This window comes from Ruditapes philippinarum, unplaced genomic scaffold, assembly GCF_026571515.1.
Source record: "Ruditapes philippinarum isolate M1 unplaced genomic scaffold, ASM2657151v2 ctg3719_1_1_1_1, whole genome shotgun sequence".
Classification (NCBI taxonomy): Eukaryota; Metazoa; Mollusca; class Bivalvia; order Venerida; family Veneridae; genus Ruditapes; species Ruditapes philippinarum.
The window spans coordinates 37,199-59,951 of record NW_026863593.1 but is presented as its reverse complement, the minus strand read 5'-3'; the positions used below and the strand labels follow the sequence as shown (position 1 = coordinate 59,951).

The following is a 22,753-nucleotide window of genomic DNA, read 5'->3' as shown; positions in this document are numbered from 1 at the left end:
CACCCTTTCTATTTAGATGTAAATAGTCTTTATACAACGACTTGTCTGGAGTACCATGCAGGATAAAGTCAGAGTCATGGTTGATATAGTGGTGACCACCATCTGCACACAGATCTCTAAACCTGTTGTTGGTTTCAGATATAATGGTGTTGACAAGTTTGTCGTTTCTTCTAGGTAGAATTGAAGAAATGATTATTTTACATTTTGAGTTGATGGTTTTTACAGTGTGTATTGTATCCTTCAGCTCATCAACTATGTACTGGCTGGAATCTGCATCAGATATATTATTTGTGCCTACATGAAGTAATATTACATCTTTATCCTTTATTCCATTTGAATCTGTATCATTCATTGATATGAAGGTATTTTCAATTGTGCGTATTCTTCCACCAGAGTGAGTCTTGATGTTTACTTTCACATTAAAGTCTGACATTCTGTTCGCACTCAGGATACCTGTCATTGAATCACCTGCTATAAATGCAGAGTATTTAGATTTTGAATTTTGATTTTCTGTTGGCCGAGTTTTATTTTCAGGCTTTTTTGTGTTAATTTGTAGGTCTTTCTCAAAATTATCCTGTTTATGTGGCTCAGGCGAGATCGTTTTTTCAGCAGAAGTCTGTATTACCGATCTACCAATTTGCTGTTTAACTTCATACATTTCTTTCAACAGTTCATCTCTCAAGTCTTTAATGTCTTTAGCTACTTTCTTTCCTACACACTCAGTCACACTTTCAATTTTTAATTCGATACTGTCTGCTTTCATTGTAGATTTGGTCAATCGATCGGCTAGTTGTGTTTTATCTTTTGTCTATTGTTAAGTTTTTGTTAGCAAGTATAATAAAGTCGTCAAGAGTATTATGCTCGTTATACGGACGAATAAAAATCAATGTAAGCAGTGGGAAGTAGTAAGATTCGTTAATAGTCGTAAAAGTAGGACGTCATTTTATAATCTCAACCGCTATGCCTCGCTTATTTTGATTCAGGAGATTAAAAGAGTATAGTGATTTTTATTGTGTTTTTGTTTTTGTTATTTTGTTTGTTTGTTTGTTTTTGCTGTGTCATAATTTCATGTTATTTTTTATTTGAAAGTTGTGTTTATTGTTTATTATAGTTTAAGATACAATTAACTAAATTTTCTTGCAGAACTAAACAAAAATAGTTTTAGAACAGAACTTTACTCTATTATCGAAAAAAATAATACAATTATAGTGAAATATTTAAGCCCCAGTTAGTAAAAATATTTGAAAGAGAGGCCAGGTCAACATATATTATAAAACAGCATTGTGGTGATCAAATAAATTATAAACGAAACACTTCTATGTCCCTATGATAGCCGTGCTCCATAACAACACAAAGTAAGTTTCAATTTTCAATTTTTAATGAATTTTTACTAACATTCAATACACATGTTTTTGAATAGGCATTCAACTTATAAAGGTAAAATAAATAAAAAGTAAAATACAGGCGTATAATAAAATGCACACCAATAGTCATTTAGTTGTTATGAAAAAATAGCACCTCAATTACACATATTACTATTTTATATTGTTAATATTGACAGTACGATGATGGAAACCGTTTTTATTTGTTTTCTTATCAGTTACAAATCATTTATCATTTTAGTGATTAACCTGTCCGTGCCCTGTCCTGTTTTTGTTTGGGGCCCGCCTGGGCTCCTTGCCACTGGGTCGTATGGGGGTTGCGTTTATTGAACGCCGCCTTTCCTTGTTGATCTTGTTTATCATATTTTACTAGAATACATTCACTAGAATACATCTAGTTCCGCCTACATTGAAAGCTGCTTCATTCCGAATGGGGCCGTCGGAGCCCCTTTTCTTTTGAATTTTAATATAATTACACATATATCGAACATAAATATTAAATATATTTTAAAGTCAAGGCGAAGAATTTTTCTATTGAAATCAATGTTTGATCAGAGCAACCAATTCTTAAAACAAACATTGACATTGACGAGTGTTCTATTCAAACAACCAAATCAGGATAATCAACGATCATCTAATCAACGATCATCTATTAGATATTGATCTAAAATGTAATAGACAGTGTGTACTGTTTCTCTTAGATTGGTATAGATGATGCTACATGTGCGTTGTAAATACAAGGAGTGTAAGATGCGTTTTTCAATGGTGATGCGGTATCCTTTACAGTTAACAGGTTTACCATGATGGCTACATTAACACTATCCATGCCTCTCTCATTCAGAAGTGGTGTATCCATCATGGCTATTGTAAATAATTCGAAAAGCGTTGTTATAGTTCGACTCATCTATATAACACTTCGCAAAGAATATGAACAAATCATTCAAGAGATCCTAGATATAGGATTGAATGCTGGCATATCTTAACTGTATAAGCGTTAACAAAAGACTGTCCAAATATTGTTTTATTTGTATTAACAGAGAACATTTCAAATTTTCTTGCCCTTTGTCACCTTCTCAAAATTCGTATTATCCGATGTTAAAATGATTATTAAATTATTATAATAAATATTTCATTTATTTTGAAATACGGCATAAAATGTTTTGTTTCAAATATTTACATGTAATTTTATTTTATACATGTATTCTTATTTTTTGTATAGATACACCCAAACCTTTACTGTAGATGGGCAAAATATGTGTCATTTTTGTGATGTTTTATGAAACTTGAGCGGTATTGTTTAAAATCGATGAACATATTAAAGCATTAAAATTAGGGAGATACAATTTGATTTGATAATTAAACGCTTTATTTTAAGGAAATGTTTTCAATATACATGTAAAACAATGTTTTGGATAAAAAGATATTAGTTTATATACTAATTTTAACATAAATGTCATTTCTCGTTCTCTATATTGGTAATTAAAATGAACACTGTGGAATGGTGATTAATTTTTTTAGTTATATGAATTATAAATTTCCCTAAATAAATGTTATGATAAGATGTGCATTTTATGTCAACACAATAAGATTATCGAACGTGAATAAATTAAATCATATTATACTAGTTTATTATATAGCTTTTTTATCTAACAATTAAAATTTTTAAAAATCCATTGAATGATCAACTACTTTCTATTTGTCTAACTATAGCATCTCTAAGCTGATCCAGAGGTTTAAGACAAACTATTTTCTGTGTTTAAAGTTCTTAATAGTGCATTTTTCTGGTGAACATTTCAAAACAATGACAAAGTCACGTGACCGTTTAACTTTATTTGTCAACATCTTTGCTATATCCAGATCAGGTAAAATAGAGTGAAATAAGAATCCCTAACGAAAGCCCAACGCGGCAAAATTGAAAATGATGCCGGCTCGGTTTGATTGAGCCTGTTCATGGACGGTACTGTCAAGTGCAAACTACCGTCCACGCCCCTAGCACCGGCTTAAGCAGAAGAATTAGAAAACATAAATAATTTCATTTCATCTCATATTTTCTTTTTTCTTTTTAAATATCAGTCTCAATATAAAGTAACATATAATAATAAAATGAAACTATTTTATTGTATTACCATTAATAACCATCTTTAGTTTTGTGTGATAAATAGATGATCTTTTGAAAATTTAAGAAACAATTACATTATGTATAAAGACAATGCAATTTACGTTTATTAATATAAACAATTAAATGGTTGATAAAGTTGTGTAAGGAATTGAAAGTTGTGTAAGGAATTAAATGAAAAAGAAATATCCGTTGTAAGGTTTGATGGCAATCTATCAAATGTTGTATTTATAAAATGATTTTTAAATTTTATTACAGCTACTCCCGCGTCGTCGACTGCTTCAACGTTCTCATCGACTCAAGAATTAGACACAACAACGAAAAGAGATGAGACGTATACCTCTTCCCAATCTACAGTTCCTATTTCAACTGATATTCCAACAACAACTAGTGATATAGACACCACAGTTGAACCAACAAGTATGATAACATCTACTGAATCTGATACAACCAAGGGCGATTTATCAACGACAACTGCAGTATCTGATACAACAGTTGATGATCTAAGCACAACTACATAAGCATAAGTGATATTGACTTTACAACATCAGATGATCTTGACCCGCCCATAACTGATTTAGAGACAACTTCAAGTGAACAAATTACAACGGAAACTTCTACACAATTTACAGATTTAACCACATCTGTCGCAGCCGAAACAACAACGACTTCTTTGATTTCATCTAGACATCTACCGGTATATTAACAACAGTCGACTAAGATACTACCATAGATGAATCGACTACAATTACAGACACTCCCGTGACATCAACGCAACCAGATCTTACAACGTCGTCGCTAGGGGAAGAAACAACTGTAGTAAAGCTTCAGATCAATTATGCCAAACAAGAGACGAGTTTGATCAACGTCATAAAATATGAAGATATCTACCATTTAAGATATTGTTGTTGTTGATATTTTTAACAGTAACTTTTAAATCATAGTGGCTTTTTGTTTTTTTAAAAAATCATACATCCACATCTACATGTATTTTTTGATTTCTAATTTTTATAACTGACTATTTTTGGAAACCCTATTCTTAATTTTAGCTATAAATTATACGTAATAAGACTTGATTGTTTCTTTTGCCATTGAATCATTGTTTCTGTGTTTTTTTTATTATCAGATGACGTCAGAAATTATGTCATTATTGCATTAAGCGTTGCTCTTGGTACTATGAGCATCAGTGTGATGATATGGTGTGTTATATCAAGATTGTTTATGAATGTAAGTACTTACAAGCTATTTAAGAAATAATATTGGTCTCAGCGGTGTTTATCAGCTGACACCCGTGTGGAGTTTTGATGCTATAATTTGACCACGAAGGCCGTAGGCTTCTGAGTGGTTACTATTTACGCTTGAAATCGACAAACCTATGTTAAATAGCCGATAAACACCGCTTAGTCCGAATTTTTTTCGATTTTCCCATGACTAAAGAAGGGAGACCATTAACGCTATTTTTTTTGAAACGGATAGTTTTTTCCGCTGCCGATTGTCGGACCCTTCATTTGCTTAGGTATAAAACTATTATACAAAAGAAATATAAATAAGAAATAAATTTCAACACTTTTTTTCTTGTAGGATTTTTTTTATCTTTTTTCCAGTAATTTAATTTTTCGTGTCAAACTGGACTGTATTCTTTTTACATGTATCAATGCTCGATAAATCTTCATCCCCCACCCATGTCAGTTTAAGTTGACGTCATTCTGGCGCTTTTAAAAATGAGTTGCATACTTAGCATGACGTTATTACGCTGCTTGATATTGCCTTAGACTTTTCTCAAATAAATTATATGAACTGATATCCTATTGAAAAACATAAAATTAAAACTTGCATTATTCCCCTTAACCATTACCACACTAAACATCTTAAAAAGGACTTGTCCATTTTACAATCTGGACAAAACCATTCATCATTTCTATGGATTTTTTTTTAAAATAAGTTTTACAGGGCAGCTAACACTGCGGGACCATGGTATTTACATGGCATTTACTGTTTTCTTTTTATTCATTAACGACAATATTCAGGAAGTAGAATTAACAGTGTTTGATAGTGTCAATTTCTTTGTCTTTCATCAGAATATACCTGTTAAATTTGACCAGGTAAAGTGACCAAAGCGACGACGACAAAAATCAACGCTTTTTTGAAACTGAAATCGTGAATTTATGAAGTTGAATCCGTGAAGATACAATGCCATCACCCATTATATCGTAGGAAATCGTAAATCATACATTTTGTTTATTGGTATCATTGCATGGATCTTTTTGCTAACTACCACTGGAAATACCTGCCTATATCCACATTGTTTCCTCTGTCTAATGTTTCTTTTCCAAACCTCACATCGATAAGGGCGTATCCCCATTCGGTCCATCATGTTTGACTCTTTATTTACACAATAACTACCTCATAATTTCAGGAAAAAAATAAATACAGACGATATATACATAGGACGTAAATTTATAAGCTGTCCTTTTTGTTGAACTTATTTAATGAAAGGTCATGTTTAATGTGTGCATGCAAAAAGAAAAACAATAAACAACAATCAAAACCCAAATATTGAAATACTGATAAGGAACTATTTTTTTGATAACGCTTAAGCATTTTTTTATAACCTTCGTCTATATTCTTTCACTAAAATAACAGCTTAATCTCGATACAAAATACAAAACACATTGTTAAACAAGTGAAAATACATGCAAGACGTGCATCTCAAATTACTTTTGTCATTTTATAAATTAACCACAAAAGCATGTATCAGAAATCATTTTAATAAATAAAACGATATATTTATAAATAAAATGCCCCTTATTGTATATTCTGTTTATGTGTAGTACGTGCAAAGTAGTTTGTATGATACTGTTATGATATCATGTTTTAGCAATGTGAATCTTTTCGTTTTTTCACTCGTTTCTTCTTGGATTGACGTCTTATCATATGTAGCAGCTTTTCCTCATTCTTTTCCTGAGTAAAGAAAGCACTAGCCATCACGCTGCGAACTTTGTAAACATGTTTAATCTCCTTCGCAACCGTTGGGCTAAATGGCCTTACCTGAATTGGGCGAACTTCTCTACTATGCGTATCCGGACTTTCAGTATCACTATTATCGGTTTGATAACTGTCTGCAACCGTTTCTGGTTGAGACATTTCCGGTTCCGGTTTATATACTTCCTTTTCCGGTGTAAACAAAAATCTTCTGTTTGCAGGAGAGTCTTTGATTGTATCTACACTGGTTATATCTAGAGTATCAGGAGATGTATTACGAATGTCACGTTCATCGTCACTTTTTGGAATCCTTTTCTTTTTCTTTGTTCTCTTTTTGTGCTTATGTTTGCTGATAATTACATTTTCCATTTTGATTGGAGCCGCTTCATCTTCATCTACAAATGCTTGAATATTTCCATTAGCCACAGGCTTGATTGGTGTTTTGTCAGGAACAATTGTGGATTGCTTAACTTTTTCTTGTTTTGTTTCATCTCGATGGATAATATCCGTCTGACTGCTTGTAGTTTGAACATTTTTCTCTGTTTTGATATTTGCTTGACTCTTCTGACTTTTTGTCTTAATCATGTCTGTTTGAGATTGTCCATTAGACTGTAATATTGCTTCTGTTGATACACCTTTATCTTTATGCTTTAATGATGGTACTTCAGTTTGAGTTGACTTTTCTTCAGACATCATGAAATCAGTTACAATGTCTGATTCCGTTAAGGTTACTTGGCAGCCAATCTCTGCCCTCTGAATACGAATTTCATTCATTTGAGAGTTGACGTTCGGTACAGGAAGATCTTTTGTTTCCATAGCATGGTGTAGTTGTACCTGGCAAGCAAAGTCTTTTAAAGTTGGACGAGCGGGCAGTTCTGGTATGGATACCATGACTGGCTGTTGCAGGGATGGTTTATTCTCCACGGGAACCTGTAATTGGGTTAAAGCAAACTTTTATTTCTAACAGAACTGCAACACATGTATGTCAATTTCTGCTCATAGTTGTTGCTCTATGTCACTTTACAAATCAAGGATTGAATGACAAGGAATGATAACTCCGTGTGTGTTATTTTTCGTGTAAAACAAAATTTACTTCCCTTTTAGATTAACCATTATTGTGAAAAGCAATTAATAACATAACATTAAAGATTTAAAGATCTACATTAAATAAATCAATACATGTGACTAGGAAGTAAAGCAGTGGCTAATGAACGCTCACGCAGACGACATCGATTAAATAAAATTATGATCGTGGAATGAGGAAGTATTCTTTAAATTATTTATGGACTTCGATTAAATTTGCTAAATGTCAGCAATGGACTTTTAAAAAAATAAATATATATGTGCATTCAACATGCAGTTTCAAATTACAATCCTTTCTCCTTTTTTTCATTGCTTAACCATTTAAATTATCTTTAATAGAAAGTAATTTGTAAATATGTAATGCTTTATATTCAGAAATATTAAACAGTACAATGGTAATTGATCGTATTGTCACCATAGTGCATTAACGTATTAAGTCCTTTTAAATTCAAAATGAGTTAACCAGTTATTGCCCTAAGATAATTAAACATGTAAAATCTAAAAAGGAAAATGTTTTGCTATTTCAATAGCTTAACTTTTTTAATACATGTAAATAGAGCAGGTGCAGTGATCCAGTGTTAACATTGATTGATTGACTACAATTCGTAGGTTGCGAGTTTGATCATCAGCTACTCAACCTAGAAACTATCAAGTATATCAGATTAGAATAAAAACACTAGAGATTCCTATGACAACTATATGTTACCGTATATTTCACATAACACCCTCTGGAACCCTTTAATTATAATGCAGATTTAGTATACATTTTTTTATCTAACGATATTACTGATAGAAAAAAATATTTTAAGAAAAAAAAGAAACCAAGAGCTTATATCTTATCATCTAGATGGTATATAAGATAAAACACTTTTTATTTACTTAGTAACGAATGAAATTTCTTATGACATACGATTTGGTACGATTTACCTTTTCTATGTCATTGTTGCTTTTGGTACGACATGTTCTGTAGAGGCAACACGATAATATCATAACAACAATCAACAGTATGGCCGACAACACTCCTAGAGCAATCACTACAGCCAAGAAATCATCTGGAAAAAAACAACAACAACAGATTTCATGATGTTCCTTGCCGAGCAGTCATCTGGAACAAAAAGAGATGTCATCAGCGTAGATGTGACGGCAGAAATGGAATAAACAATAGGTAAAAATACCCCCCACACCCCAAAAAAAACAACAAAAAAAAACAAAACAACAAACAACAACAACAACAGTAAATCGATACCCCTTTCATCAGAATTGTCTTCTGCAGTTGTTACATTGTGTGTAACTGGTGACGTTATAATAGTTGTTGTTGTTGTTGTCGAAGGTTCTGTCGTTGTTGTTGATGTCATATTCTCAGTGGTTGTAGATGTGGTTACCATGGTTGTACTGGTTGTCGTCTGCTTGCAGTATTGTTGGGTTGTAGGCGGACAGCTGATAGTAATGTTAGAATTCTGTGTAGCTATCAAATAACAAATGGATATTCAAAGGTCAGTGAATTAATGTACTAAAAACAGAACACATATATTTATTGATGAAATCTTATTTGGTATAATCATAAAATAAACAAAAATATTTATTATTGTTATTTAAACATCTGATATAGGTTTGTATATGTGAATCTGACTTGTATACAAAAATACAACAAAAGAAAAAGAAACGTGTGCTCCGTTTATAACTTTGCTGACGTGATACATTTTACTGTGACGTTGAAATCATATGAAAAAGTGAAATTATTAACTCATGTTTAAAGTTTCATTGTAAGGGTATTTTCATCTGAAACTTGACTTCGGCTCTCATGGACTTTGTATGGCGGATCTTTGCCTAGCAAAATCTAGTTCAAAAATAAGGTTTTATTTTTCTTGATAATTACAGTAAAACTTCTATAAGTCGAACTTCGATTAGTCGATTTTCTCGATGTGTCGAAGCAAAATGAAAGTCCCGATTTTTTCCCTTATATATTCCTTATAAAAACCTATTTATGAGTCGAGATTTTATGTGTCGAATTTTTCGATGTGTCGAAGTTTTTTCTTGGTCCTTATAGAATAAATCTATGTATTTTAGTGTAAAAAGCTATTTTATTCTACCGTCTCTAGTGTACAACATTATCGTTGAAATTTTGAAAAATAATAACTCCTAAATACCTGTATGAATGAAATATGTTTATGCATTTTTAACAAAAAAAAAAATAATATAGTTGAATAAACAGAAACCTTGAAATCCCATCCAGACCTTGCCGTCGGTATCGTTACGGGTATTTTCTAGGTTAACCAGTATATAAGTAACCTGTGCCTGGAAGTTTTCTATATCTTGTTTATTATCACTACATGTCCACTCATACAGGACGGTACTATCTTCACCACTTCCAATCCGGATAGTTTGGTTGCACATCCCATTTCTGAAAGAGGTTATTTATCATATAGCTATGATTTTCTTTGTCATGACTGTTGCGCTAATTCGAGAGAAACGCATATAAACATGTTATTTTTATGATATGCATTTTATTTACTAACGCATTGATATTTTTGTTGAGTTTAAAGTGACATCAAAAGTGTAACGATCATAGTACGACTTTTTAGCCTGCTAGTTTCTGAAATAATGTACTAATTCAGGGTCACCTGATGTCTTTCTTCACAATTTAAGATGAGAAATCACCGAAAGACTTTATATATATGTGCATATAAAACAATGAAAGTCAATAACAATTCAAAACTTAAAAGCAGTTATTTATTCTTTAGAAATTCTCATATTGCAGATAAATTTTTAAGAAAACCCCACAATGTAATTGACAGATAGGATACAAAATAAAACTAGCTACTGCAAAATTATTAATATTCAAGGAGTACTAATGCTAGTAGTGAGTGTTTGTGGATAAGTTACTCCATGACTTTAAGATCCAGCAATATTTTAACTCAAGATATATGCCACATCTTTTTCAGTGTTATGCGATAACATTATTAAAATTCTTTCAAAATTATAATTACGATATTACCCGTTTCCCGTGAGTATTCTGTACATTTTATATATATCAATATAAGCATCACAGTTGTCTATCTCCACGGAACAGTTGCAACTTGGGTCAGACGGCTTGATGGTCGAAACCTCAAAATCTGTGTTCCAAATGTAGATGGTAGTGTTCTCTCTTGTTAGTGTAGATGTCGTGGCGGAACACAACTCTACCATTTTATCGTCTGCGGAGTAGACAAAATATGAAACAAACATTGATATTTGAATATGATGAGAGCCATAAATTACATATTAGCTGGGTTCATTTTTTTGTAATTTCTTGTTCACTTGCCTGCAAGTATATTATAATTTAAATTTCATTCATGTAAAAGAAAAACATAACAAATATCTATATAAATGTTTTCCCTGACTTAGCAACAACTGAGCATAAACATGAACCTTTAAGTTTCAGACATTACTGATAGTTATGCACTACGTCGCCATCTTGACAAAATGGTTAACAATTCCGTCACGAGATTGGCCTTTAAGCTGTGTTCTCACCGCCGATCGGATCAACTCGATCGTCCCGATCACATTAATTCCCCGATGAAGCCCGACCAAGCTGGATCAAATGCACATTCACGACTCCTACACGACCTCAAGTCGACCATGTTTACGACTTCTTCTCGACGACAACCCGACCAACATCCCGACTTCTTCTCGATCACCCAGACCTATACCCGAGTCATATACGATCTTAATTAGACTAACTGGACCTCTGCTCGGTCGTTGCCCGATTTCAACCCGACCAGATCGGATAATGCTCGAGTAGAAGTCGAGATTATCGTGTACAGATCGGGTAAAAGATGTATACCCGATGTATACCCGACCAAACTAGATCGTTACACGATTTATTCTCGATCAACTAGATCTTCTACTCGATCACTATACGATCGCTTCTCGACCGCTTATCTACTCGATCGCTACTCGAATCTTTTTGACATGCCGACCAAGGTAGACCGCTCCGACCACCCTCGATCACGCATGCAGACCGAGCTAGACCGGTACCAGATCGCTTGATCGTGCTTGATCGAGTTGATCTGATCGGCGGTGAGAACACAGCATACTTAGCGGTTAATTGACACAGATAATTAGATAATGTGATTTTTATCCAGTATTCTTTTAAAAAGAAATGATTTCTTTAAAAATAATAAAAAAAACATCATTTTGTTTTATTTTCTATTTTCAATTTAAAAGTAGATGCACGATAAAAGAACACAAAGGTTTACACCTTGTGTTTTGTTAGCCATTCACGAGATCTCGCGAGGTTTTTAAATGTTTTTTACGGCTGTTGAGATTTGTTTAAAAGAACATTATATTGTATAATATTGCGGGAAAAAACACAAGGAATGAAGGTTATCGGGTAGATATACATAGAACCTTTACACTTATACCTCACTTATAAAAATACGTTCACTTCAGCTGTGTTTATAGCTCGCTATATACATTATCTAATGTAATACAAAAATGGTTGGTAGAAAATAAGAGTATGTATGACATTGAATTACAGTCTTCTATTACGAATCGTTGTCCACTTGGCATAAATTGACACTTTTGATGAAATTTGTACTGATATGGTCAAAATAAAATGTCTACTTCGTTAGTTATTCGTTGGTTTGAGAAATTCAAATGCACTGAAGATGCACCCCATGCCCGTCGGCCTAAAACATCAACGTCTGTCAAAATGGTTGCTAAATTAAGCTAAAGGTAAGGTTTATACCAATGTAAGATACGCCACTAGGAAAGTGCTCCCCCAGCATCCCTATTTACCTGAACTTGCCCTTTGTGACCTCTTTTTGTTTCCAAAGCTAAAAAGTACCTTTCAGGTCGAAAATTTGTTCAGCGCAAACACCCGAATTCTGCAATGCCCCAGTGTCTTCATAGTATAATTTAACAAAAAAACACTTTGAAAAAGCCTTCAAAGATAAGATTCCGAGACTAAAACAACGTATATCGTCAGGTGATTACTTTGAGGTGGGGGGGGTAAGTATTTGACGGACGGTAAGTATTCATCTATTTCTAATATAAGTATCCCAACTGTGTTGAGTAAATCAATGTTATGGATTCATAGTCAACATCCAAAGGAGCATACTAACAAATTTCTGGCCCTGTGCAAGCTTTACTACACGTGAATTTTTGTCTGAAAATAACAACACTATCCGATGTGATGTGACATTTTTATTTTTAAGTCACAAAAACTTATATTTTCTCATGATAATAAATCCTTTTATCATACGATTCGTAAACGTCAACATTAAATTTTCGTCATTGAATATTCCTAATCATACCTTCAAAAACGCTTTTCTGTTAAAGTTATAGGGTATTTAAGTTGGAGTGTCATCAAAATTTTAGTAACGTCATCAGCCGTTCACCTCTTTTTAATGATAACATCGACAGCCATTCATCAGCAAGAATGAATAACGCTGAATATCAATGTTATATCTTTCAGTTAAATACCTCAACATATCCCTCCCTCTCTAATCCATCTCTTTGAAATGTGTATGAATTTACAGACAGAGTTTAAAAAATGATTGATTTTATATATACAACCACAGTCTGCAGTGCGCCTTTTTAAATTTAGGCGGGAAAGTATCATGGTATGCAAGTGAAATTGAGATGACTTCAAAGCCATATTGATCCCCAGAGTCTCGGTAAACTACCCTAAGCAGTTGTATAGTTCATTGACTATGGAGATAAGAAGACATTGTCTTTCCCTTTGACGGATATTTAAATAAAAATGTTTCTCAATAAAGCAAGAAATTTAAAGTGGGTCCCGAAGTGTAAAGCCGGTGTATGTGAATGCTTTTATGTACTTGTATTTCTGGTGATCATGCGTCTTATTAAAAATCATACAATACTCTGCTACTTCGCAGCCGAAATAAAATCTTACCCTCTATGCAGTAATACTCCATGAACATGTATCGGCTAAGTGTAGTAAAAGATCCTTGAGTACAGCCAGTAGTTTGTTGAACCTGGGTTTGTTCCTTACATGTTTGTTGTCCGTTACATCTTCTATGGTAGTTATAATTTTCTTGATACAACGAGAATGTACAGTCATTTGTTTGGTCGTTTGTGCAGCAGGCGGAGAAACCGTGCGACGCATTGTAGTCCGGAGGACATCCTGTAGATTGCAGTTTTGAACCCAATGTGACCCTGTTTATAGCAATCACCTGACCATTATTACACGTTGCATTGACTGTAGTTTCATCAGAATAAGGTCCGTGGCATGCCGATGATGATTGCTCGATTTGGAGACTTGATGGTTGACATTCCACTGTGAAAAATAAATAATATATATCTATATAAGATGCATAAACAAGAAGGGAATCAATAATTTTAAAAGAGAGATGAATTAAAGTTATTTTTATAATATTTCAAAAGCTAAACTATACCAAATAAGATCATTGTGTTTTATTACATATTTCAATCAGCAACTTGTAAACTCCGCTGAAATTACCCTATCTTGACGGCGATTTATTTTACCAGTGCCCTAATCTATTAATTTGTTTATGCAAGAGTCCCATAATTTAACAGATAAGTGGATGTAATGACATTACAGTGAAACGAAACCTTTGGAGGAAAAGACTGACCTGGCCCTGCAGTTTGCATATTTAAAGACTGATAACATAGTCCTACATTTGAAAGTTCATACTGACTTGGCCATACATTTGAAAGTTCATCATGACGGAGCCCTGTAACACCGCACCTTGGGGTCAAACGCACTTTGGGGTCCGACCCCAAAGTGCGTTACGTACTTTGGGGTCCGACCCCAGAGTGCGTTACGCATTTTGGGGTCCAATTTCGACCCCAAAGTGCGTTAAACAGGTACATATGCATTTTTTAACATCAGGCAAACGACCGCACTTTGGGGTCATAGAAAATTAATGTTTATTATGTTTTAAATAATATATTGTAGTCAAAGCCAATGGTAAACAAAAATCAAGGTATTAAATAGACACAAAACATGTGCCCTGAATTATAGTAGAATCAATAGGGATTTAAATGGTCTTGATTAGTAAGTGAAAAACTTTCACCGAATAAATCACCAAATAAAGAATTTGTATCAATTATTAAGCTTAAAATATTTTTTCTCAAATTTTCCACTTATTTTAAAAGAATGTAAACCTTTCATTAACTCCATTGTTTTTAGCTTAATGCATTATTTTCCCGTATTTTTGTTTACACATTTTATAGAAATATGATAGTCTTAACAAAGGGGTATAAATTCTGGGAAATCTTAGTAAGACATTTCAGTAAAACATGTGCCTGATAATATGTTGAAAGAGCCATTTATTTAGCTAAATGTGACATATAACTAACTTGACCAGGTATAGATGCAGTTAAGTAGTAGTCCGTACAGGCAGTACTAAAAATATCAACTATTTAAGTAGTCGCACATTAAGAGCGGAGCTTCAGAATAATGTAAAATTCTCACTGGGGGTATAGAGGGGATTGTGGGGTATCGATCCCCCCGAGGGTTAAAAATAACGTTTTAAAGGCCCATTATGCTTTTATTTGTTTTTCTTAAAAGCTTTTTTATTTTGATGTTCTTCTATATTATCCAAAAAATACACATTGGCCAATTACCTGAACCATCTTTTTCATCTGTTGCTTTTTGGCAATGATGAGTACAGTTATAGTGAATTAGTATTTTATATGGAAGTCAAATACTACAGTGTTTTGACTTCTTTTATGACAAATAATTTCACATTTATCGCTACTTTATTCAGGTAACAAGCATCTTACATTTCTCTGATACCATTATTTTAACATTATAAAATTCATGTTTGCTCTTTCTAAAGAAGTATGTAAGATTTCCCATAAAAAAGCCTATGACGAACGGTGGTTACGGAGCTTACAAAAACCCTTAAGTTTATTGATAAGCTTAACAATGTATTTGTAAAAATCACTATTTATAGTCCGATCGAAAAACTTGATGTTTCACCAGAACATTGCAATAGAGTATATTTATAGTTCTTTGGAAAAAATATTAACTGCATTTTATTTCATTCCCAACAAATTTAAAATTTTTTTTTTTTAGATATTTCAAGTGGTAAAATTAATGAAACTTTTATCACTTAAGCATCATAAAGTATTGACCGCCATCTTGAACTCCACCTCAAATATTCCAATGTCGCAGATAGAAAATAAGTCAGTACTCAGTATTTAAGCAGAACTCAGATTACACCATTAGACCTCTTGAACCCAAAGTGCGTTGATATGTAGCACATTAACGCACTTTGGGGTCAATTTCTCGACCCCAAAGTGCGGTGCGAAGTTTAACGCACTTAGGGGTCGGACCCCAAAGTGCGTTTGACCCCAGCGTGCGGTGTTACAGAGCCCTACATTTGAAAGTTCATACTGACAATTGGAAAGTTCAGAATGACCTAGCCAAGCTAGTAGTTGTAGTTAGGAAGTACAAACTTACCTGGCCGAGTATTTTTGGAAGTACAGACTTGCCTGACCTAGTAGTTAGGAAATACAGATTGACCTGGCACAGTTAAAAAAAATGAAATACATACTGACCTGGACCAGTAAGAAGGGAATTACAGAGTGAACTGACCCAGTAAACTGTATAAGAAAAGCCTGGCTCTACAGTCTACACTGTTGATATCTACCGGCTGCATTCATAGTATAGAGTAAACTTAATTAGGAAATATATTGTAAAGCCCTAGCTTTATACTAAATACATTTACTCGTTGTCAAATTATTCGTTTTATTTCATGATTTCGTGTATATACAAGTAAAGTATCATCAGCTTAATTACTACACTGACGGGATAAAGATACGCATTGCTTTATTAAAATACAAATTAACATTAATAGTAGCCTAACACCAATTAATTTACATGTATTAAGGTGTAGGGTTATGTTATATTATGACACTACTGGCTCAAATCAATGCCACCGTCATGAAATGATTGTAGGCTCTTTGCATTAATACCACGCAGTTTCATTTTGTAAAATTATTCATGTACATGTCAATGTTAACCTAACACAATCTGTATTTCGTAAATTTGCCGCTAGGAAAATGATTACTAATGATGCCGCTGACAGTGATCGCACTTTAGCAATGTTAAAATATGGGCTTAGTGAATATCAGATGCTACACCATCGACAGTAACACAGTGACGTGTTAGAGACACATAAATATTTTCTGATAGACAGGTTTAGGTGAGTCACCAACGTCTTCTGATAGCTCGTAACCATCTCCAGGATCGTTGAAATAAGGTCGATTTTAGTGATGAGTCGCGATATAATTTATTCAGTGCTCACAAGCGCATTTCTCACTTACCGGATAGAAAAATCCGTAAATGTTACTAAAAGTTGCAGTGTTGGAAAATCTTATCTCACACTCCACCTGCAGCACTTCTTTACGTTTTCCTACACACTCTATATTGACAACAATGAAACGTCACGGGGCCAAATCATTTTTTGGACAGTAAAATGCTTTTTGTCAACCATAGAGTCAGGTGCCTTTAAGCCCCGCTTGTAATGCTCTTTCACTGATATTTATATGTCTCGGTGAGTGAAAAAAATAATCAATCATTGGGTTAGATAGAGGATAGGAAAATCCCAACCCTCGGGCAATCGTTTCCATCGGGAATCGCCAAGGCTCGTTCCCGATTGAACTGATCAGGTCGGGTTTGGATTTCCCTATCCTCTATCTAGCGCAATGCAAGATTATATTAATCCGGCGCTAAACGTCGAAACGATCGTTGTGTTGATAGCTGTGAATACGAGTATGACCGTTACGGTAGGGGCGGTATTATAGTGTAGGTGACAGCTTGACAATATATTTTTAAGTTATGAATCATTTCATCATTTAAAGGTTCCAAAAACGTCAGAAACTGACACTGCAGCATAATAATACAAGACCACACGCCACACGCATTACCCGGGAACATCTGCGGCACAATATTATCAATGTTCTTTCTTTGCCAGCACGTGCGCCAGATGGCAACTCAATAGAACACGTTTGAGACTATATCGGTCAACGTCTACGTAAACGTCAAAATCAGCCACAAACCCTCTAGCAATTAACAACAGCTATCTGCAAGGAGAGGAACAGGATTCCATGTTACCTTCTACGTAACTGGTGAAGGGGAAGGACTACCGTTATAGCAGGTGTTGGGGGTAATACAGAGAGGATATTTAAGTTTTGTTTCTATAAATACAGTATTTATTTTCATCGAGTGGTATGAAAGTAAATATTTCATAAGTGGCGGTAGCAACGAGTGAAATATAATAATTTTCATATTACAAGATGAAAATAAGCCCTTCACAATCATGTACATACATGTAAAAACCTTCTTATCAGGAAACCTTTCTAATCCGGACTTTTCTTCTGGTCCAAACGAGTTCGGATTAGACAGGTTCCACTGTATTTTTAGAAAAACTTTCTGCTTATTATATACATTTTCCTCTTTTTTTTGACATTACAATTTGAAAGACTTTCCCTTAAATTTTGTGTGGCAGAATTTAAAAGAAAACATATTGTCTGGCAAGTCACCAGTGAAAATACGGAAAATATGTTCCACTGAAGTGAAAAATAAATTTTTACAGTGAAAATATGGAAAATGAAAATACGCGTTTTATTTCATTTTCAGTATATATTAAATAGAGGATATTTGTTTAGTTCAGTGTAAGATCGGAATATATTTCACCGAGTGAGCACCAAAAGGTATATTTCACGAGTGGCGCAGCCACGAGTGAAATATGAACTTTTGGTGTTCACAAGGTGAAATATATTTCGATCTTACACTAAACTTAACAAATTTTCTTTTTATTATATGCAAAGAAACGTTTTAAAAAGACATTAAACCTAATACTGAATGAAACGCGAGCCAAATAACAATACAACGTGACGTCATTTACGACGTCACGTCATTAAGTTGGTTCATAGTACTGTGCACGCTGGTATTTCACTGAAACAACGTAAGGGGCTAAAATTCAAAACAGTGAAATTATCAAATTGATAATTTCACTGTTTAAAACAGTGAAATTACCAGTTTTATATCACTGATATATTTCTATAAACCACCGAGAAGCATGTAATAAATAATTCTTACATCATCATTACAATTATATAGAAATACTTTTTTTAATTATCTATTGTACCACCGAACATGGCATTGGACATAGTTAAAAAAAATTTGGCGAACAAAAAATTGCAACTATAAATTGTATCAACTGATATTGATAAAACCTTGGAGACATTATATTTTTTAGCATCATATGGAAAAACAACGGAAAATATCAATTAAATGCGTTGTTAGTGACGTCTAACTATCAAATAAAACAGCCGCAAATACATGTGGTAGTACCTTACCAGTGTTTATTTGCACTTTTAAATCACGAGGCATTTAGAATTTATTATAATAATACTTATGCCAGGACGGTTGTTACGCTGGAAAGAATGTTTTAAACTAGCCTACCGAAAATATTTAGCCGTTTCTAATAATGCCAAAATATCTGTGGGCAACAATTGAAGGTTTTGGACTTTTTATATAGTCTATTTAAATCAGGTTTCCACGATCGGGTTGAACGAAACACGGAATATTTCTTTAACCCATTACCATATATACGTTTTTCTACGCCATTTTCACCCCCTCCCCCCTTTTTGTTGTCTCAAATGGTGACAAAAGGAAACACGGAATATATCTTTAACCCATTACCATATATACGTTTTTCTACGCCTTTTTCACCCCCTCCCCCCTTTTTGTTGTCTCAAATGGTGAAAAAAGGCCTTATTTATGCCCCCAACACTTGTTTGAGAAAGATTTTATTTTTTAAAAATAGTGACCACTTTTTCGGCACCGCCCCCTATCCAAAAGATGCATCAGGGGTTGCCAGAAGGGGGTGTGCCCCCTTGGGTTTGAAGGGGGCGGCAGCCCCCCCCCCCCCCCACTCCTCATTGCTAAGAAAATTTTGGACATGTGTGAGGCTAAAAATGACCCAGGTCGATCATAAGGTAACGTGTAACCAACACTGAAAAGCCTTTGACTCTATCTCAATCTATTAAGAAGTTGCAGCACTTTGAAATAAATTTTGATGGAAAAAAATCAACACAAAATAGTGATTTTTGGCAATTTTGAGATGTCCCCTCGTTCCCATGGTAACAGGAAAATGTTGTTACAAAGGCAATGGTTGCCAAGTTTGATTAGTATTGAAGCAGTTTTTATAGTTTTATAGCAATTTGAACTTGTAACGGGAGACTTTTCAATGAAAACAGTCATTTTTCACAAAATTCTCATGCGGTAATGGGTTAACACCAAGCTATAATGTTTCATGGTAAACTTCAAGAATTTCACAAATATTAGTCAAAGTTTCGTATCATTATGAGCTTTTTATTAGTTTTTAAAAAAGTTTTTAATCCCTCGTGTCATTTTTATTTTATTTAACGGGCCGATTAGATCACCTTTCGGCTCTACTCTCCCGTGTTATTAACCTCTTATTGATATCAATATTTATAATTTAATAATTACATATCAACAATTAAACAATAAGCTTACCTTGTGATATAAAAGCGCCAGTTAAAACACAGATTATCACTAGAACGTTTAATTTCGTCATTTTTTAAGTTTTAAACAATCATATCATTTTTCATTTGAAAGAGCACACTAAAGGTTAGCATTGAAATCTTGCATGCACCAGTTAAAACACCGTTAAGGTGATTTGTTTTATTGTTAACTCATACAGGGGTTGATCAAAATGTAATAAGCCAATCTATGTCTTATCAGAAAAGAAAAAATACCGCTCTATGTTCCCATACATTATATCACACTCAGGTGTAATAAACAAATAAATTGTTGGTAAAATGAATGTCATATCTTTAACCCAGGTACATAAATAACGTAACGCACACAACTAAAACTAAATAAAACTTAAGTAAATTGACAACTAAACAAGGCTTTTATTCTTGAAGTTATTTTTTTGTAAACAAATGCAAATAAAGTACGATAATGATTTAAGATTTATAGATTGAGAAGATTGGAAATGTTTATTTTGTAAGTCTACGTGTACATATATTAAGTGATCTCTAAAAACCTTTTATATAAATCACAGACACTAAACTACAGAAGTTTACGGTAACTAAAGCACACGTGAATTAAAAAAACATGTTTACAGACACAGTATCAAAGTCACTAGACTTGCGAAAGGTTTGATCTTAAAACAAAAACACAAATGTTAAAAGCCAGAAAAAATGTTTAAAGTTTCACAAAACGTCCATACATAATTTTGTTCATACTAGAGAGTATGTCAAGTGTGGAAGAAGCCTGTGGAATAGCTTTTGGCAATATAGTAAAAACACGAAACATTGAATGAACGACCGAAAAAAAAATGTTTTGAAATGAGTCCCTCATACTACTGACAATAGTGGTAGAAATAGTGGGACTTTGACTGATCCAAATAATCCGCTCTGCGGGGTTAGTAAGCTGGTTCTTTTTAAAGTATACTGTTGGCAAAATAATTTGCAAGTTATTTCAAGTAATGATGATGAAGATATGCATAGAATTTGAAAGTCTATCACTTACTTGTACGGATGCAATCTCATACGCAGTGATCTCGCCTTAATCAGTACAGTACAATCTGCCAAGGGAGATGAGATGAATAATATCAGCAGGATTTACGTAACTTGGCCTTGATGCCAAATAGGCCTTTATATGTAAATTGAAAAAGCATTTGGTTTCGAAATTCCAAAAAGAATTCAATTAGAAAAATAATTCAAAAAAAGAAACCCCTTCATATATATTCAGACTAGAATACCTTCAAAATATGAAATCTTTATAACATGCCCATGTATTCTTACATGTAAAAACCAAGAAAAATATTTATGCAAAAAAAAAATCCTCCATTTTGTTAATCAACCCTTAACTGAGGGTATTGTAGTGGTTAAAGTCTACAACAAAATTGTTTTACAACCCTTGCAAAAATCAAGCAGTATTGTTTGTCTAAAAGAGGAAGAAGAAAGGTGTTGATTTACTACATTATATTGCAAAATAATTTAAACGTCGCTGATTGGCTGTACATGTAAGTCAAAACCAGCTTGTTTGAATGAATAGATCCGAACGCTCTATTTCACCGATATTCAATATAAATAATAGAAGAATTGGCCTATCCAATGATCAATGTAATTTACATTTTGACAAATAAAAGAGCGCATTAAAATGTTTAAGCTGGTAGTGATACACTTACTACATGTATTACACATGGTCAAACATTAAAGGGTATACATTTATATCTTAAATTAAATTTAAATTTAATATCTTATGAAATATTTTTTTATAAAATTTATCAACAGCAAATTATATTGGTTCCATAACAAATGGTCTAGTCTCAAGAGATGTGTAAAATAGAAATCTCTGTTATTTAACACACGTGAATTGTGCATAAATTGTAAATAAAATGTTCCGGAACAAAAAGTATTATATTATTTCTAGTAGGTTTTATCCGTTTAGCAAAGATTTTGTACATGCCCCATTTACTTTTAGGGTAATTAACTTCCATTTTTATTTCATACAATGATTTTGGAAGTATTCTCTTTTTAAAATTCAAACAATGATTTTTCAGCAGATGCAGCGGGGCGCGGGGCGAGATTTAAGAAATAAAACGGCGGGGGCGTGAAGCGAAAACACGCTAATAAGCGCCCCCACTTATAAGCGTATTTTCGCTGCGCACTCCCGCCATTTTAACTTGTGAATTATCGACTTTTTGCTTGGTGGGGTTGCGGGACGAAAACACGCTTATAAGCGAGGGCGCGGGTCGAAGTTTTATTTATTAAACTTCGCCCCGCAACCCCGCTAATAAGCATGTATTCGTCTCGCGACCCGCCGTTTTATTTCTTAAATCTCGCTCCGAGCCCCCGCGGGGAGAAGTTTTAATTATTAAATTTCGCCCCGCGCCCTCGCATATAAGCGTGTTTTTCGCTGCGCACCCCCGCCATTTTAACTTGTTAATTTTCGACTTTTCGCTTGGCGGGGTCGCGGGGCGAAAACACGAATAGCACAAATCAGCCACCATATTATTGGGCTTTTGACTGTCATAAATTTAAGCTGAAGCCGAGTTTTCTCATACAGGCCATACTTTTTGCATAATGGCCTTGTGTTTTATGTTCATAATGTCGTGGTAAACTTCATACTAGCCTTACATTTGAAGTGAAAAGGTGCCTAATATTGAAA

The 22,753-nt window shown here is 33.7% G+C and overlaps 1 protein-coding gene across 2 annotated transcripts; it reads right to left on the bottom strand.

Annotated features, from left to right (window-relative positions):
• Positions 1 to 6,250: 6,250 nt before the first annotated feature.
• On the bottom strand, positions 6,251 to 21,177 carry LOC132722615 (uncharacterized). 2 transcript variants are annotated; one of them, XM_060707141.1, is made up of 7 exons: positions 21,110 to 21,177; positions 13,463 to 13,846; positions 10,559 to 10,757; positions 9,780 to 9,964; positions 8,810 to 9,028; positions 8,491 to 8,615; positions 6,251 to 7,410 (listed from the first exon to the last, which is right to left on the bottom strand). In XM_060707141.1, coding segments are annotated over exons 1-7 (2,151 nt in total). In that variant the 5' UTR covers positions 21,111 to 21,177; the 3' UTR covers positions 6,251 to 6,372. The 2 variants fall into 2 exon arrangements, with proteins under 2 accessions (XP_060563124.1, XP_060563122.1); XM_060707139.1 differs by lacking the exon at positions 21,110 to 21,177 and adding an exon at positions 20,087 to 20,286.
• Positions 21,178 to 22,753: the final 1,576 nt, after the last annotated feature.